We start from the raw sequence: 20,087 nt of genomic DNA, 5'->3' as shown, positions 1-20,087 counted from the left end.
AGCAATAGTTATGAATTATTAAACATCCATTTATATCCTTCCATTACCAACTGATGAGCACGACATATGTAGTATATGTTGTTCGCATGATTGAATGTTGAGGCACCACACAGTGAAAATATTTAAATAGTCACTAAAATTTTAAGTAATAAAAACAGTGAATTTTCATTTGTGCTCTAAGGTCGGAAAAGAAAACTAAAGCAACTAGAGAAGTACTTACCAAGATAATCGACCGGAATTCTTCCGTTGCAGAAGCGGCCAGTAGGTTGGCGACTTGGCAAGTCAACAGAGGAGTCTCCGATCACGAACAAAGCCGGCACCAACAGCGGAGAAGGACCAGCGGCAGAGAAGGAGAGTTAGGAGACAGAGCAGGAACATTGTTGATGAAGGAAAAGCGACGGAGAAGGAGAGTTGGGAGACAGAGCAGGAGCATCGTTGATGAATAATGAAACCTTGAACGTAGGCTTAGAGGAAACGGAAGGAAAGGGGAAAGGAGCGGTGAAAAGGGGAAGGGAGGGGAAGGAGGCGGCAGAGGAAGATAAGAAGTAGATTAGGGTTTACATGTCTGAGTAAAGATATTTAAATAGAAAAATATATTGGATATAAAATATTATATATTGCCTTAGATTGGGCCTAAGCCTGGCCTATTTAATAAATAGGCCAGGCCTAACCAGGCCCTAAATAGGCCAGGCCATAGGCCCCTATAAAGGGGCTTGGCCTATTCCCACCCCTAGACGCACTTGATGTGCCCGACGCCACTTGAGGAGGCGACGCACTGGATGAGGCGGACGCCACTTGAGGAGGCGACGCACTTAATAAGGCGGATGCCACTTGAGGAGGCGATATAGCTTTGATAACGGAGGCCAACCGATGTTGGAAGCTAAAGTGTAGAAAAAGGGATGCATACTTGGTTTAACCTCTTATCCCTTTTCTATTTTATGCCCCGTTTTCAAATTCACAATGTGGAAATTGTTTATACAGCTTTGCTTGTGTACTATGTTCAAATGATGAACGTACCATGTTATTTTGTCATTAAGGATCAATTTAGTATACCCTATATCCCATAGCAAATTCCAAAGTGTGGAAAGGAATTTTGTTTGCAATGTTTATTTATACCTGTTTCCCTTTATCCCCTGAGTTGGAGGTAACATCGAGGACGATGTTTCATTTAAAGTGTGGAAATGACGCACTTTGTGCTTAATGTTTGTTGCTTTAAGTGGTCTCTTGGGCATGATAAACGGCTGTGTTTGCAAATTGGAGAGTGAGTTATTGTTTCTGCTATCTAGGAAGAATTTTGACTAGATGCCAATTAACTTTTTATTCTTGAAATATCTTTGTGGAAGTTACTTTTTGCACCCATGAGAGTGTTTAGAGCCAAATAAGTTTATATTCTTGTTTGCTTGCATGATGTTCACCTCTTATTTAAGTAGGACCTTAGTCAAGGATCTCTCGAAGTGGAGTGTGCACTTTTTAATTTGAGAATGATAAATTAAGCGGGGCCCGAAATTGAACTAATTTTTGGTAGGGCATGGGGCAAAAGGTGAGCTTATTAGTGAGCTTAGAGTGAAAAATCCCTTAATCCCAAGGAAAAGGCATGAGGGGTTGTATGGAGAAACAGTAGAAAAGGCAAAAAGGCCAATCCTAGAGATAAAAACTGAGGAAAGCCATCTCACTAGGTTGTGTTCAACCATAGTCTTCGGAAAATCAAAAGCTATACCTAGAGTAAGTTGTCCACATAAAATGTTCCTAGGAGATGAGAAAATAGAGAGGATGTGAGCCGCTTCGCTAGGATTCGGGCACTCATTGCACTATCTTCTAAAAAGCATGGAACTCCATGTGAAGTTGGATCGCTCGATGGCGATATCCCAGGAGAAGTGAGAAGAAAGAGGGACCGCCCCAAGCCATTGGCGGTGAGTGGTCCATGTCCCTACCCTCACTTATCTTACTCGTTGGGCTTTGGCGTTAGGACGAAAGGGTTGATTAACTAGTGTACATCGTTCCCACTAGTGGGATCGGCTAGAGGCTCTAATTACATGAGAGGTAAATTCTAAATTGGGTTGCATGCTTGCGCGTGGTGTGAGAAGTGTGTTCCCCTTTGCTTTAATTGATTATCTACGAAGGGTTTTACTTCCTGAAAATATTCCTTGAGTTATATGGCATCTAACCAACATTCTTTGTAGATAACACAAAAGATTTCCTCTCTTTGATAGTCTTAAAAACTCATTTTTGATTAACCAAGAGTTCCATATTGATTGAGCTTAGTATCTTGGAAACTTATGTGATTAGAAATGAATTGTCTTGCTTGAGGGCAAGCAAGAAGTAAAGTGTGGAAACTCGATAAGCTCCCAAGATACCTATATATTTTGATATAAGTAGGGATAGTTTTATAGCATTTCGGTATCCTTATGTGACTGATTTATGAGATTATGTGCTTTAAATCAATGAACCACACACAAAGCTACCTTTGGTGTATTTTGAGACATTTCACAGGTCCCGGGAGCTGTTAGGCACGAGAGAAAAGCAAAACGAGCAAAACCGAGCAGGACAGAAGTCCCGTGGGCCCAGGATGTTGCATCCACGCGTGAATGCCACGTGGATGACTTCTAGTATGCATTCACGTGACCATTCACGCGTGAAGGTCACGTGAACGAGACACTGCGGAGAAATTATTTTTAGGGCAATTTTTGGGAGACTATTTAAGGAACATTGATAGGATTTTTCAAAAAGAGGAGAGGAAGCTCCAATAGAATTTTGATTTCTTAGTTTTCTAAATTTTAGGTTTTAGAAAGTTCCCAAAATTTCCATTCTAGATTAGATTATATTTACATTTCCTTAGTGAATGAAGAATTGAAGCTTGGATTGAAGACTACTATTTCATCTACTAGGTGATATCTATTTGAATCTTATTTCTATTTACATATCTTGTTCTTGGATTGAATTAGTTTATTAGCTTAAATCTATGATCATGTTTGGCTAGTTTAATCTAGGGATTGAGTTGTGTGAATCCATGTTGCTAGTGTGAAGATCATATTTCTTATTGTGATTTTGATCGCTTTGATGTTGGAAAATCTATTCTTGTCTATTGATTGTTGGTTTGATTAGATCTTGTATAGATTTGGCCAATCTATTGAGAGATTGAGACATTGACTCTATCATGGTATTGATTTGAGTTGAGTTGAAGCTTTTGCAATCTTAGATCCTATGGAATTCCATGATTGGGAATAGTAGGAATGTGTGTAGCCTAGGTGTTTGATAAAATGTCTCTTAGGGCTTTTGGTTGCCAAATGGTACTCCTAAGCCTAAGAAGCCCTAGTACACAAAGGTGGAAAAGGACTAAGATGACACACTCTTGAATAGCCAATACAATTGCATCATTAGACCACTACTTGAGACACACGATGAAGCAACATAGACAAGCACAGTTCATTCCCTTGTTTCTTATTTCTTATCCCTTATTACTTATTTCTTATCATTTATTACATTGATTTTCGTTACCTCTTGCACACTTACATTTCTCACATGCCATTCACCACCCACGCTCGTCTCATCACATGTTCATTCGATTGAAAGCAATAGCATAGACTAACCTCCACGTCCTTCCTTCGAGACAGACACTCGAGGAGTTCAGACTCTTCGTTTTATCATTATCACTTCTATCACATGCATTACATCTTACCACCACTAGAACTCAAGAATCGATTGTTAGCGACGCACCGGATGAGGCGGAGGCGCACTGGATGACCTCATCGGCGTCGACATGGAGACGGAGAAGCGGGGCAACCGTCTCATGAACTTGTTGCAAAACCACACCCAGTTCGGGTTCATCGCGGTCAGCTTGGGTTACTACAAAGATCCCCATTGCGGCCATGATTGCCGTTGCAGTACAGGATCTATGGGAGCTGCTAGATCCTCATCTAGTCATCTCCAATAATAAGCTAGTATTTTTATTATATGTAGAGCTTTACCTGAGATTTGGCCTCAACTCTCAACAAGAGCACCAATGACGGTAAATATGTTACCGGAATATCATTTGTATTATTAGTTCAGTGCAATCAGTGATTTCAATGTCAATACAGTAGTGTTGTGTGTAGTAAACAAAGTGTCCCCCCTTCCTCCTACAATAGGCTTCTACATATACTCCAGGTGCAACGACTCCTCTTCTATGAGTTGTAACAGACAGTATGATGGTGAGCTTTCAATGTATGGTGATGGAGCCGTTGGTAATAACTTTTCCCTTCAATGTGCAGTTCTTATGTAACTGGTGGCCGTTTATCTTCTTTCGGGTCAGTGCGTGTCTTCTTGCAGTTCGGGTCGGGGTGCTGCGTGCCCAATTATCCTGTCGCATTTTAACCCTTTTGGAGGACTTTTTGATCCTAGATTTCAAAGAGATGATCCAAGACACTTTTAAGAACTTCAACCATGCTTTAACTCTTTACATCTCAGGAAAGTTTGGCCACAAGAATTCTTCGCGGATTAAAAGGGTTTTTTGTATTCTTGGATTCTTTGATGAGCGTTAGTATGAGATCTTGTTCTTAATTGTTTTCTTGCCTTAATATAATTGTTTATCATTTGATTCAATCATTTTTTCATTATCCATGAATTAATAATTGTTGAGTTATTAAATTAATGTTTGATGCATATTTATTGCGATAGAGATATTCTCTGTATGTGTAGACCACCACAAGATTGAAAGGAGTAGCAAGCAACCCTAGAATAGAATGACATCAATCATTTGTATGTATTCGAGTGAAATCGTTAGTAGAAATCATAAATCCTTAATGCAATCTTTAGAGGTTTTATTTTAGTGAAAATTCCAATTAGTCAAACATGTGAATTAGTTGCTAATACTCTTGCAAAATATATTAGCATAAATTAGGAGGTTTCACGGTCTTATACATAAGTAATTATTTTAGGTATTTATTTATTGTGGTCAATGAGATTCTAGGGGATTCATAGATTCAAGTATCCTTTATTGTGGTCAATGATGAGATCCTAGGCTCAAGGTAAACACTCCCTCATCAAGCCCACTACAAGCGTGAGCAAGAGTAGCTATGGTGCTATGTCAACTTCGAGAGAGTGGAAAATAGAAAAAGAAAAAGAAAAGTGGCATGGCGTTTCTTACATTTGAATTTAACTCAGCTCAGAACTGTCATTTTTTCCCTAGCAATTAAAGAAGAACACCTTATAGGCCAAAGGAGAAAACATTTTTTTAAGTTACAATGTTAGTTTTCTCGATGCCCATGATTGTCTTTAGTTAGGTTCATGGAGGGATGAACCTAGATTCCATCAAGAGATCTTGCTCTTCAATCGTTACCCAAAGGCTCCCTAGTATGGTTTGGACATCCTTACAATTTTTGAATGTTCAACGAACTATTCGATTATCATATCTTGACAGAGAGATAGAGTTGGGGGCTTTGTTTGTTAGGCAACATACTCTTGTACGAGCGAGTAAAGAATATGGCTTGGATGTCAATAGTGATGATGTTTTAATTATTATTATTTTTTTTTCGATGATGTTTTAATTATATGCTTCAAATTTGCTATATCTCAAGCATCTAGGATAGGATGAAAATAAGTAAATATTTGATCGTCAAAGAACTAAATTGAACAATTTTAAAACATAAGGACAAAATCAGTGAAATCAACTTAATTTATGGACTATTATAATAATTTTCTTAGATTTTGAATAAGGCCACTCATAGGATTGATTTTGATACATGTTGTTTGTAATTAAATTTGTTAAAATTTGTAGACATAATTCTTCAATCGTTGAATCGTGTCTTTATGAATTAGAATCAAGCACTTCAATTCAGCGCAAACAAATATGAACTCTTTAATCTTATTTATTATATATATTTAAATTACACATAACAACACATATAACTATTTCATAACAAGCACAATATAATACACGTACATCATTATTGTGAATACGTAATAAAGCTAGCTAGCCACAAGGATGGTGGCTTGTACGTGCTACATACTTTCTATATACTACAAGGAAGGATATGATGCTCGCTAAGAGTGCTCAAGGCTGGGCTTCATTATCCTCCGCATAGGCTTTTGCTTCTTGAGCAGTATGGCAGCAATAGGTGCAGCCTCCATATCTGTTGTGGCCACAACAACCATAACGGCATCCGCGGCCTCTTCCCCAGCTGCCGCCGCCGCCACCGCGTCCTCCCCACCCTCCACCGCTATAACCACCTCCACCCCACCCGTACCTATACCCTCCATTTCCTCCGTACCCATAGCCATACCCGCCGCCTTCCGCATCTTCAGCTGTTACTTCATTTGCTTCGGCATCGCCCAATTCTGTATTATATTATATTATATTATTGGTCCGTCCACAAATAAAGGGTTAATCCCATTAATTAGAACGTACCAGAACTATAAGGGCAGTTTTGATTTGTAAATTATTAGGATCAGAACCATGAGTTCTAGTTCAAAATTAAACTAGAAAGTAAAAAATAATCACTCAAGTATTTTAAAGTTTAAAAACTTTACCTACTGAAGCACAAAGAGTCAACAGATGTCTCCACTAAGGCTCAAACCCACCCACTCCCTTCCACATGGGAGTGTATACCAGGTGCCACTTGACCACAAGGCCTTTGGCACCCTCTAAATATTTGATCTAAAATTTGTTTAAAATAATATAAAAAAAACTCTTAAAAGTTAAATTTTAAAAATATAAAAATTGGAAAAAAATTCTCAATTTGTAATGAAGCAGTTTATTTGAGGAATCGATACAGAACCTTCCTTATAAGGTTCCAGTTCTAGCTAATTCCAATCCTCCAATATTATTGAAAGTATATATAAATTGTAGGTTCAAAATTAAAATTAAATTAGAATAAGAACTAATAATGTGAGAACTGTATGAATGCACACAATCTATTACAAATGCACACACAATTACTCAAGGGTCTTCACTGTCCTTCAAGTAAATTGTGTGCATTGTAATAGATTGTATGTGCTCATGAGTAGTTCGCATATGCATATTTTACCTAAGACATGATTCTAATATAAACACAAGCATATATATATATATATATATATAATTAGGCGACATCTATCATTCTATCTCACCAGCTGGTCTGCAACAACGGGTGCACCCAAAGTGGCCCAAACGACCACAGCAACCGTATCTACACCTGCGGCCTCCATAGTATGGATTGGTTTCAAAAGCTTCCTCCTCTTTGTTTGCGTCTTTCACATCGTTGCCTGCATATATGCCCTCACGCCTCAGTTTTTGCAAAACATACATAATGTGTGTGTGTATATATATATATATCATCAATTTTAACTATCTTTGCACGCTAATTTAATACATAATAAACCTATATACCTGCACGAATGTGTATCTATATTTACAATAATTTAATTAAATACCTTTTAGAAAAACATCTAATATAAATGCCAAATCACTACTCTATATTAACTTAAAAATAAATTACGGACACCTTTGTTACCATTCCAAATGAATGGTTACAAGATCAAACTCAAATTTGTGTTGATAATTGACATAATAACCACACAGATTATTTAAATAAAAACATGACTTGTAATTAAAGACTAATGGATCAGCGGCATTATTCCAAAAATGCATGCACAACCATGATCTTTAAATAGGTATTCCGATCCATAGAAAAAATAAAGGATATAAAACCTATAAATTTATTATATGCAAGCTAAGCTAGCAAAGTAGAGCCTTTGTAACATACTCTTCTTTTCATCTTGAGATGTATCAGTAGCGAAGGCTGAGGTGACAAGAAGTACACCAACAACGAAAACACAAATATATGCATTAGATTTCATGGCCCTGTATGTCGATCTTCTAATACTACGTAGAAAGATTGTGGGAAGGATATGATGCATGGAGTAGTGCATTGATGGTAGGTATTTATACAGAGAAAAATAATTTTATAAATGAGAAGAAGACATATATATGCATTTAAGAATAGTGATGTAAGAACCTGTGTTGGTTGGGTGTTGCGCGCATTTACGACTTTGTTGCAAAATCTTATCGATTTAGTACTTGATAACAAGGGAGATGAGTATATCTCGACACGCATGTCAAATTTTGAATTTCATTCCTGCCTTTTTCAAATTCATCTATTAACTGATATGATGATATCTGATATAGGTATGCAACGGTAGGAATTAGTATACACAAATAAATAATCTCAAATATATCAAACATTAAAATATTTTTTTTACCTAGTGTATATTGAAGGATACATGGCATGCATGCACTATCAAGATCGGCATTATGTTAAACAAATACTATTTATAGGTTAGAATGTATTTTTTTTATAAAAAAAAAAAAAAAAAAGTAAAAACGAAACTTGTGTGAGAACGGTCAAGTCAAATGAAAATGTAATATCTATATTGAAAAATATAATACTAATCAATAATAAAATATTTATTATATTACTTACTCCGTATAAGGAAAGTGTAATACTTTTGAAAAAATATATATAATACTTTTACATTATGATTTTTTTTAGAATACTTTTACGTTATGATTTAAGATGCCGTTTAATACTTTTCCATCAATTAAATTCCAGAGTTCACAGTCGTCTCCACTGAGGCTCGAACTCACTCATTTCCATGTGGAAGTGTAAACCAAGTGCCACAAGGTTCAAATACAAATATCAGATAGAGTTTTTTCCACTTTTGGTCCTATGACTTTAGTGTTTCGGTCAATTTAGGTACACGACTTTCATTTTGCCACTTTTAGTCCTTGACTTTAATTTTTTTGTCACTTTTAGTCCTTGACTTTGATTTTTTTTCCACTTTTAGTCCTTTCGGCCATCCGAGCGACAATTTTTAATCGAAATCAACAAATTGTTGTGCCATTAAGGGTAAATAACGCTTAATGTATTTAGAGATTTATCAATAGACAATGTTACACTTAATGACACAACATTTTATTGATTCCGATTAAAAGTTGTTGCTTAAAAAGCGAAGCAGAACAAGCAAATAACATTTCTTTTTCCTATTTNAAAAAAAAAAAAAAAAAAGTAAAAACGAAACTTGTGTGAGAACGGTCAAGTCAAATGAAAATGTAATATCTATATTGAAAAATATAATACTAATCAATAATAAAATATTTATTATATTACTTACTCCGTATAAGGAAAGTGTAATACTTTTGAAAAAATATATATAATACTTTTACATTATGATTTTTTTTAGAATACTTTTACGTTATGATTTAAGATGCCGTTTAATACTTTTCCATCAATTAAATTCCAGAGTTCACAGTCGTCTCCACTGAGGCTCGAACTCACTCATTTCCATGTGGAAGTGTAAACCAAGTGCCACAAGGTTCAAATACAAATATCAGATAGAGTTTTTTCCACTTTTGGTCCTATGACTTTAGTGTTTCGGTCAATTTAGGTACACGACTTTCATTTTGCCACTTTTAGTCCTTGACTTTAATTTTTTTGTCACTTTTAGTCCTTGACTTTGATTTTTTTTCCACTTTTAGTCCTTTCGGCCATCCGAGCGACAATTTTTAATCGAAATCAACAAATTGTTGTGCCATTAAGGGTAAATAACGCTTAATGTATTTAGAGATTTATCAATAGACAATGTTACACTTAATGACACAACATTTTATTGATTCCGATTAAAAGTTGTTGCTTAAAAAGCGAAGCAGAACAAGCAAATAACATTTCTTTTTGCTTAAAAAGCGAAGCAGAACAAGCAAATAACATTTCTTTTTCCTATTTTTTATCTGATTTTATTTATAAATATATTTCTTTTTCCTATTTTTTATCTGATTTTATTTATAAATATATTTCTTTTTCCTATTTTTTATCTGATTTTATTTATAAATATATTTATTTTTCCTATTTTTTATCTGATTTTATTTATAAATATATTTAGAACTTTTATTTTTTATCTGATTTTATTTATAAATATATTTAGAACTTTATCAAAATACACTTTTACCCTTAATGGCATAACAATTTGTTGATTTCGATTAAAATTGTCGCTCGGATGGCCGAAAGGGCTAAAAGTGGAAAAAAAAAATCAAAGTCAAGGACTAAAAGTGGCAAAAAAATTAAAGTCAAGGACTAAAAGTGGCAAAATGAAAGTCGTGTACCTAAATTGACGGAAACACTAAAGTCATAGGACCAAAAGTGGAAAAAACTCTATCAGATACGAATAAATTGTTAAATTACAAAATACATTATAAATATTGTTGGATATAGGCGGAAAATAAAACGTATCAAAACTTTATAAAATTATTCATAACGCTATGTAAAACATAATTAATTTGATAAAATAATTCAAATAGAAAACACATTATAAATTATACATCTTATTATTAATATATATATATTAAAAAAGGAAGAAAGCTATATATGTACGTATACAATTGTAAAGCAAAGTGCTAGGCCTAGGATTCAAACCTTCGCCATTTCAAGACAAAACCACACACTTACCAACTCTACAAGCTTAATAATTGATTACTCTTATCTGTTTATATATATTTATATATAAAACATGTACTATATATACATATATACATACAAAGGCTATATATGGGGTGGGGGTGAGGTGAGTGGGGGCAGCTGCCCCCACAGTGGTTCCGTCTATGTTTACAATGAATATGTTTGATGAGAATAACTTTACATGAATCATTAATTAACATGTTTGATTCGTTTAAACTTCCCTAGAAATTTTTTTATAATCTCTAATGTATTCTTGCTTAAAACAATCATATATATATATATATATATATATATATATATATATATATATATATATATATATATATAACAAATAATCGAGAGTTTAATAAATTACTTGTAAATTAATAAATAATATGCCAAAAAATCTCAAGTCATCAAATTAATTAATTATTAAAAAATAAAAATTAAACTCAAGTTAATCAAGTTATATATATATATATATATATATATATATATATAACACGTACGTACGTACTGTAGATTCCTAGCTACTCGGGAAAAAAATCCTACATCCGCGAGGCGAGATTTACTTTTCTTGACATCATGGAATGTAATTCTCATTGATCCGAATTTTAATTACTAAGTTAAAGATTGCACCAAATGTGAAAATAATTTTCCACCTTTTAAATTCACAGGAGAGTTCAAACATTCCCGACTACCAAAGGACCTCTAAAAGTATTATATTTTTCTCTTATAAGTAAAAAAAAAATGTAATACTTTTACATTTGGTTTAAAATTATTACATTTTTCATCAAAATAATATCCTAAAAATAACAAACATTTTAATTTATTCCTGATTAGTATTATATTTTTCAGTATAAGTATTAAGTATTATATTCCCATATTGATTCGATCCGATCAGATTCCGTCTCACGAATAAGGATTTGTAAGATGAATTCATACAAGTATGGCCTAAAAAATTTAAAAATAATTTTAATATTTAAATGATTACAAGTTTAATTTTTAATTCTAGTATCTGAATTATTATAAATTTGATTCTTACAAAATATGTGCAATGAACGTAATATATTACGGAGTACATCTTTATAAATACTTTTATAAAAAAATACAAATAAATCTAATGAGGTAGAAAATTTGACGTTTGAATGTGGCATGGATACTTGCATGTCGAGCACGTGGCCGCCCACACTGCAAAACGCTCACGCAGACAGTTTCTCTCAACGATCGATCATCAGCCGGCCGGATCCCAATTCCCAACAAGCGAAGCTATCAATTTCAATCCCAATCGCCATTGTACAATCAGCGAGGCTTTAATTTAATGGAGGTGAAACATCTCTCAGCCATCGCCAACGACGTCGTTCGCCAATGTGCACAGTAATTATTTCTCTCACCTCCCCCATCATCATATCGATCCTAAATTCTTCTTCTTCTTCTTCTCAGAATTAGTATCATGTTGATTATATTAATATGTGTACTTATCATTGGATGATCATTTACTTTGACGCCAGAAACTCAGTCCAGATAGATCGAGTAGTTGAAATAAGTGGTAGTCGTCATTTTAATCGGCGGCCTGATTGAATTGAATGCAGCCCTAGAATTCAAGTGCATTGTAATCCTGTTTATGTCACTGCAATCCATTTGTATTCTTTTGTTGACTTTTTAAAACAAATTTCTACTTTTTTTTTTTAATAATAAGTTTAAACATTATTTTATTATTATAGTAAATTAGAATTCTAGAAGTGCAATAAAATAATAATGAATTGTAAATATGCTGGTATGATAATATTGAGTATTTTTGAAAGTGAGAGTAACTTACCGGGATAAATACAGTCTTAGGTTTATACTCGCATGTATTTTTTTAAATGGAAAGAATGCAATTTTAGTCACTCAATTTTTTCATTGTTAGCGATATTAGTCCCAAACTTTTTATCATTGCAATATACATTTTAAATCTTCAAAAAAGTTGCATTTTTAACCTTTGGAGCAACAAAACTATTAAACTCTATTAAAATTTTTACTTAGTACATGGATATTTTAAAGTTTTATTATCTTTGTTCTTTATAACAATGTCAATTTTGGTATTTCATCTGCAAAATAGAGATTTGACCGCCTTCTTCCCTAAAATTTTCCTTTTCAATTGTGTCCCTATTTTTCCTACATGACCCAGTTAAAATTATGTTTTTTTTTTTTAAAAAAAAAATTGTACAAATGAAATATCAATACTAAATAAGATTATAATTAGAGAATAAACATTAAAAAATACGGAGTACGAAATTCCAATGTACTAAGTATAATTTGAATAGAGTTTAATTGTTTTGTTGCTTCAGGGGTTAAAACTGTAACTTTTTTGAAGGGTTAGGGTTGTATATTGCAACGGTAAAAAGTTAGAAACTAAAACCGCTAGCAAGAAACAACTGGGAGACCAAACTTGCATTTTTCCCTTTTTTTAAATGTTTCTTTCAAGAAAAATCTCCATATAGAGGGGATGCCTAGCTTACAATAAGCACATTTTGTTGCAGGAAGCTAGATACATCTGTTGATGCACTAGTGGCTGAAAGTGAGGGTGGTGGATATGAGGCTGATGTGAAGGTATATTCAAGGAAGATAGTGGAAGTTTGCTGCTCCAAGGCACTCACTGGAATATTCAGTTACCCTGATAATTGTATTCTTGATGATTCTTTTAGCCGCTTCACATTCAACATGATGCTTGCTTGGGAGATGCCTAGCTTAGAACATGAAGGCCTCTATGCAGTAATCATCTCTGTCCTGTCATTCTTATTATGCCAATATTTGTTTTGTACATATACATTCCAATTCACTCACCATTTTTTTGCTGGCATTGCTAAGGATATCAAAATATTATATTCTCTGTTGGGCGATGGCCGGTAAGGGCCAAGTCCAGCACCATGTGGCTAGGGGATTGTTCGGCGGAGGCCAGTAAACGGTCAAGTCCAGAATCCTGGCTCTAGAAAATGTGTGGCGGTATAAGGAAATAAAGCACCATGTGGCTAGGGGATTGTTCGGCGGAGGCCGGTAAACGGTCAAGTCCAAAACCCTGGCTCTAGAAAATGTGTGGCGGTATAAGGAAATAAAGCACCATGTGGCTAGGGGATTGTTCGGCGGAGGCCAGTAAACGGTCAAGTCCAGAACCCTGGCTCTAGAAAATGTGTGGCGGTATAAGGAAATAAAGCACCATGTGGCTAGGGGATTGTTCGGCGAAGGCCGGTAAACGGTCAAGTCCAGAACCCTGGCTCTAGAAAATGTGTGGCGGTATAAGGAAATAAAGCACCATGTGGCTAGGGGATTGTTCGGCGGAGGCCAGTAAACGGTCAAGTCCATAACCCTGGTTCTAGAAAATGTGTGGCGGTATAAGGAAATAAAGTTGCGCCTTCGCTACTAGTTATAGCTTTAAGTGTAATGGTAAACGCTTGATCCTAACATTCCCTTAAGTAATGGACATGAAATTCTACATTGAAATGGTCTTCAAATCATTTGAGAGATTTCAATGCCTGTTTTGGGGGCATTTTATGAATGGTTAAGTCCATTACTGCAATGTGTACTATGAACACCTCTTTAATCTGTTCCATGTACAGGAGAGTTTGGTTAAAGAATTAGAAGATACTAACAAAGAGGCTATAAAGATGAGTCATGAACATGATGACATTGCTTTGTTCTATTCAGATATCATGCCACTCCTTGTACGTAACTCTGACCTTTAATTTGAACATTGTGACTGCATTTTTACAAGAGTTAATACCTAATTTAGTCATTGACTATAGCGGTTTTTTTTATTTAGTCCTAAACGATTTTTTGTGCTTAATTATGTCATCGACTTTGATGGTTTTATTCAATTGAGTCCTCTACCTATTAAAGATAGCTTGGTAATTTCACATCTATTAATACCCAATTTAGTCATCGATTATGGCAGTTTTATCCAAGTTAGTCTTCGACTATAGTGGTTTTACCCAATTTCAATGTTGTAAAAATCGGCCTAGGCGCCCGCCTAGGCGCTAGGCGCCCCTAGGCCGTTCCGCTTTCATTGCTAGGCGGTAAAAAATCGGTCGGCCGCCTAGTCGGCCGGCTAGGCGGCAAAATCGGCCTAGGCGGCCAACTCGGCCGAGTTGGCCGATTTCATCCGATTTTGACTGGTCGTTGGAGTCTAGACTGCTACTGTAAAGTTTTAAACTTTAAACATTTAATTTATTTCATTAGTTAATACATTTTATTCATTGATTCTATAATCCAATTTATTAATTAATAATTATTCATTTATTTGATTTATTTCATACTTCATTAATTAACAAACATTATTACCATATCCTGATATTTTTTTATAGTTTGCTACTTTGAATCATTGGATGATTGATTGAATGTTGAAAACTGCAAGTCTGCCATTATTTTTTTTGTGCCCGCCTAAGCCGCCTAGGTGCTAGGCGCTACCCGGGCGCCCGACTAGCGCCTAGCACCTACTGCAACCATGCCCAATTTAATCATCGACTATAGTCACTTGGGTAAAACCATCAAGGTCGAGAACCTAATTAAGCACAAAAAGTCATTTAGAACTAAATTGAGAAAAAAACCACTATATATAGTCGAGAACTAATTTGGGTATTAACTCATTTTTACATGGTAACAAATAAAAGATTCGATTTTTTTTTTTTTTGGTGTGTGCGTGTTAACTGTGACTGCGTTTACAGGTTGATGACAGTTCCTGTGTTGGAGAAGATTCATTTGTTTGGCTTGCAGCACTTGTACCAGTAGTAGCTGATGTTGTTAATGCGAGATCTACTTTTGAGATTTTGACAGCCTCTACTGGCAGTCGGCTCCATTTTCCAGCTTACGACGTGTTCTTGAAAGAGATTGACAAGTAATTCAGTCTCCAAAACAAAAAAAAAGTACTTGTTTTGTTGCATGCTCTTATTTGGAATCAAGTTAATATTGAGTTTTCTGCATCAATCCTTTATTCTTCGGATTGTTTCCAACAGATGCGTAAGGCATTTACAAAAACAGGTGGTACCAACGGGGATGGAGCTCGTGGATGATGAGTTTATACTACACGTTGAAGGAACTGCAACCTCGCAGAGGGTTGTGCGCCATATAGGAGGAACAAGTTGGCCTGGTATGTCTTAAGCTTTTTCATTTTTTTTTAATAAATATTATTTACATTATCGGGTAAATGGCAATAATTTCAAGAGTTGTCTTTTAGGTAGGCTAACATTAACAAACTATGCTCTCTACTTTGAGGCATCTGGAATCTTGTCTTATGAAGATGCTCTTAAGCTTGACCTTTCGAAGGACGTTCAAAAGAGTGTGAAACCAACTGTAACAGGACCATGGGGTGCTCCGCTTTTTGACAAGGCTATAGTGTATCAATCTTCTGAGATGTAAGTCCAATCCTCAACCATAAGATTGATAGAAAATTACCTAAGCATGTAAATTTAATTATTTCCCATCTGGTGGAGCTGGAAGTAATGGCATTTCCTTGGATTGTGTAAGCATAGGATCATTAACGCAACTGAACAGCATATGATAAGGAAATGCCTGTGTGTTGCGTAATTTAATTCTTAAACTTTAGCATTCACCCTCCTGCTTCTTGAGTACACAGATAAAATTTCATCTTACGGACCAAACCTAGCACAAAAAGGCAGAGGAGTATTGAAAAATCTCAGAAAAGAATCCAAGGAACAAAGGCCCATGTAGATTGGCAATTGTCTAGCAAAAAAAAAAAAGAGTCAGATCCATTGCCTAGGTCTTTACGATTACTTCAATAAGGTTTTTTTTTTTTTTTTTGGGAATAAGGGTCAAATAGGCCACCGAACTACACACAAAACTGCAATTAGGCCACTAAACTCAAAAACAATGCAATTGGGTCCCTGAACTACACAAATTCATACAAATTAACCCAAAGTGACTTGTTTGACCTGATCTTCAAGCGGGCTTCGTCGACATGGCCGCCCGGAGATGAAGGTTCTTCGTCTTCGGGCCATGGCGACGAAGCCGGCCGGAGACGTCTGTTATTGTTTTTTTTTTTTTAAATATTTTAATTAATTATTTTATTTAAAAATATTTTAAAATATTTTTTTAAAACGGGTAACCGGAAGATCAGGTCAAACAAGTCACTTTGGATTAATTTGTATGAATTTGTGTAGTTCAGGGACTCAGTTGCATTGTTTTTTAGTTTGGTGGCCTAATTGCAGTTTCGTGTGTAGTTCGGTGGCCTATTTGATTCGGTGGCCTATTTGACTATTATTCATTTTTTTTAGATGGTGAGGGAAACCCCAAATCCCTTTTGGGTGTAGGTAAACCTCGCCTTGTTTCCCTAGCTAGCAAAGGACCACAAGAAAGTAAATCAGGCTAGGTTAACCAGCTCAAACCAAGGAGGCAAGAATTCAAACTTGTGACCTTGTGATTACAAGTGTGGATCTCTTGCCATCTTGGCTAGGGTAACCTCCTACTTCAATAAGGTTTTTAGTTGACTGTTGCAATGGTCACATGCATTGCACTTTGCTTACTGAATTTGGGTTTTCTGGATAGCAGCTTGGTTTTGGTTGACAAACATAACATGTAATATACCCTATGCAAAATCTTAATACCAACAGAGAGTAATTGCACTGTTTGGAATTCTTTGAGGTTTTAGATATTGTTATGTGATGGCTTGTTTACATTGACTGACCGCTATATATATAGGCAAGAAGGTGTTGTCCTAGAGTTTCCAGAAATGACAAGCTCCACAAGACGTGACCACTGGCTTGCTCTCATAAAGGAGATTATGTTGCTGCACCAGTTCTTATTAATGTTCAATATTAAATCGCCGGTCCAATCATGGGGAATGCATGCTAGGACAATATTAGGAATTATAAGGCTTCACGCGGCAAGGGAAATGCTCAGGCTTTCACCCCCAATTCCCAAGAGTTTCTTAATCTTAGACTTGATTGATGAGCTGCCCAAGGGTGAACATTTACTTCAAGAGCTCTGTGAAAGTTTGAAGAAGACCGATACTAGGCATCCGTGTAGTTCCAGCTCAATCTTGAGGACCATAAATGTTCCCCAACTCTCTGTACCTGCTACTGAGGTGAAAGAAATTGACAATAAGGGCACCCTACTTGTTCAATCTCAAAATGCCTCGCCACTGGCGAGTGCAATTGAGCAATCGCGGGAGGAAGAGAAAGAAATAGACATGGCTAAAGCTACTGCTCGGGAAGTAAAAGAAGAAGGACTCGGAGACAGCTTCCAGGTTTTTATAGTAAGTGCTCATCCCAGTGGGGATAAAAGTGCATGTTTATATATAAATGAACAATCTAAATCGATGAGGCATGAAGACCCATGCATCTAACTCAACATATATGTTGGACGTTAGCCGAGTTCAGCCCATGCTCGATTCGAGATGTGGCACTGTGATTTACCATAGAGGGATGTGGTTAAATGGCTAATATCCACATACTTATCACCAATTGGTTTTAAGAAAGATATGACACCTAGAGAATCAAAAACTCTATGGTTATGCATGCAATGCTGAGATCCATCAATATATCACTGGTTTTATGAAAATTTTTAGACTACGTACTTGATAAGCGGTTTAGTAGACACCACCATTGCTAATTCCGATTAATTGACAATCTTCCTGATGCTTCATATTTCTAACTCATTTGACTTTAATTTTGTTGCACACAGTGTCTTCTCCAGCCACTTAGAGATTTAAAGCTACGAGTTTGGAAAATTTTTACATGGGAAAGACCAGTAACCACTTCTATTGTTGCTGTAACAACCCTCCTAGTTATTTACAAGTATGTTCTTTAAGTTTGGCTATTTGTTTGTTATTCACTCAATTGGGCTATAATGCACGTGGGTCAAATCACACCAAAAGATTGAATCCAATCAATTAGCTAGTCTAACCCATAGCCTTATAAACTCATATGTTCTCTCTTAGATTCTTACCACTTACAAATTGGATGGATTTGAAATCTTTTGAAAATGTAGAGAGTGGGTGGGCAAGGCAATTTCAGCTTTCTTATTGTGGATGGTTGCTACAATGTTGATGGCAAGACGAAGTAGGAATCCATACAAGAACAACAAGGTAGTTGTTTATACTGAACCTCAAACGACAATGCAATGCATTGTGTCACTACAACAGGGAATAAGAACTGTGTATGACATGATTCAATGTTTGAACGTCATAATATTGAAAATCTGGTCAGTTATGGTTTCGCACACTCCTAAGGTACTAACTATGACTCTACCTCATAGTTTGCATTTGTGTATTCCAACAAATACCAATTTTGGTCCCACAAGTATTATCAAAATCAATCGTTATACCGTGGACCATGGTCATGGCTGATACTGCAGTTGTGTTGAACTGATACTGCAATTATGTTGAACTGATACTGCAGTTATGTTGAAAGGAAACTGCAATTGCACGAAACAGAGGCCGTTTCATCCGTCTGAAACTGCAGTTGTGTTGAACTGATACTGCAGTTGTCTATTCTGCGCAACTGCAGTTCCCTTTCAACGCAACTGCAATATCAGTTCAACACAACTGCATATCAGCCATGACCATGGTCCACGGTATAAAACAAAATGACAATTTTGGTCCACATATTTAATTCCTATCAAATTTTATCCATGATTATTGTTTTAGTACGAAAATTCATCACGCCGGTCACCCCTCGGTTTAGGACATACTGGAATATGAAATTATAAGTGTATTTCCCTTTAATAATTAAGATACCAATTTGAGCATAAATAAAGAGATTTAAGCCCTAAGATCCCAATTCGCCATTCTCCTTTTCATCCTTCTTAAATTAGGAGAATGGCAAATTGGGATCTTAGGGCTTAAATCCCTTTATTTATGCTCAAATTGGGATCTTAATTACGAAAGGATGAAAATACCCATAATAATTTCATCTGGCATGTCTTAAACGGATGGGTGATCGGGCGTGATGAATTTTGGAACTAAAACAATAGTTGGATGAAAATTGGTTGGAATTAAACATGTCGACTAAAACTGCCATTTTGTTAATATTCGTGGGACCAAAATTGATATTTTCTCTTGCGTATTTTGATATGACTTCCAACCTTTTTGTGTAATGTAGCATGCATACGTTGTAATGATCGCTATGACCATCGCTGCAATTGTGCTGGCACTGATTCCATTCAAGTTTGTCCTCATGGCCCTTACGTTGTACAGTTTCATGGCAACGTTGATGGTGGCGAAAGAAAGGCAAAACCAAAGGGGGAACAGGCGGCTGCAGGAATGGTGGGACTCTATACCGGTAATACCTGTTGAACTTGTCCAAGATAAGGCAATGGAGACTTCAATTTTGAATGATTTAGATTGGTATTGACAGTTTGTTTCTTCACGTACTATAATTTATTGTGGTCTCTCCATTGTTTGATGACTGTTTAGGTTGCCTCGTACAATGCAAAAAATTGAAATACTACATTCAGCGTAGACACAGGATTTTAAAGTTGTATATTAGTCCTTGTACTAAGTTCAATTTACATCATGTACTAGAATTTTTAACAATATGTAAGTTCGAACTTAGCTTGTGTGTTAATATAATTATTATGGAAATAATTTATTCCAATAAATTAACTATTAAATTAGGAATAATACACCAAGGTGTGGGGCATTTGTTCATCACC

General features: G+C 35.7%; 1 protein-coding gene across 1 annotated transcript; it reads left to right on the top strand.

Annotated features, from left to right (window-relative positions):
* The first annotated feature begins 11,763 nt into the window (after nucleotides 1–11,763).
* Nucleotides 11,764–19,786, top strand: LOC116026957. The gene is made up of 10 exons (XM_031268384.1): nucleotides 11,764–11,819; nucleotides 12,965–13,196; nucleotides 14,039–14,143; nucleotides 15,143–15,312; nucleotides 15,431–15,564; nucleotides 15,652–15,829; nucleotides 17,133–17,688; nucleotides 18,117–18,229; nucleotides 18,423–18,663; nucleotides 19,535–19,786. The coding sequence occupies exons 1-10, from the start codon at nucleotides 11,764–11,766 to the stop codon at nucleotides 19,784–19,786; spliced, it is 2,037 nt and encodes a 678-aa protein (XP_031124244.1).
* Nucleotides 19,787–20,087: the final 301 nt, after the last annotated feature.

Source organism: Ipomoea triloba, chromosome 8 (genome assembly GCF_003576645.1).
Source record: "Ipomoea triloba cultivar NCNSP0323 chromosome 8, ASM357664v1".
In the NCBI taxonomy this organism is placed as follows: Eukaryota; Viridiplantae; Streptophyta; class Magnoliopsida; order Solanales; family Convolvulaceae; genus Ipomoea; species Ipomoea triloba.
Note: the sequence above shows the minus strand (reverse complement) of the source record. Positions and strands in the feature narration are given on the sequence as shown.

Excerpts from the sequence above, each read along its gene's own strand:
- LOC116026957 (XM_031268384.1), top strand. The coding sequence starts at position 11,764 with ATGGAGGTGAAACATCTCTCAGCCATCGCCAACGACGTCGTTCGCCAA. Across the intron at positions 14,144-15,142 it reads CAGATATCATGCCACTCCTT|GTTGATGACAGTTCCTGTGT; the intron begins GTACGTAACTCT and ends CTGCGTTTACAG. Across the intron at positions 15,830-17,132 it reads GTGTATCAATCTTCTGAGAT|GCAAGAAGGTGTTGTCCTAG; the intron begins GTAAGTCCAATC and ends CTATATATATAG.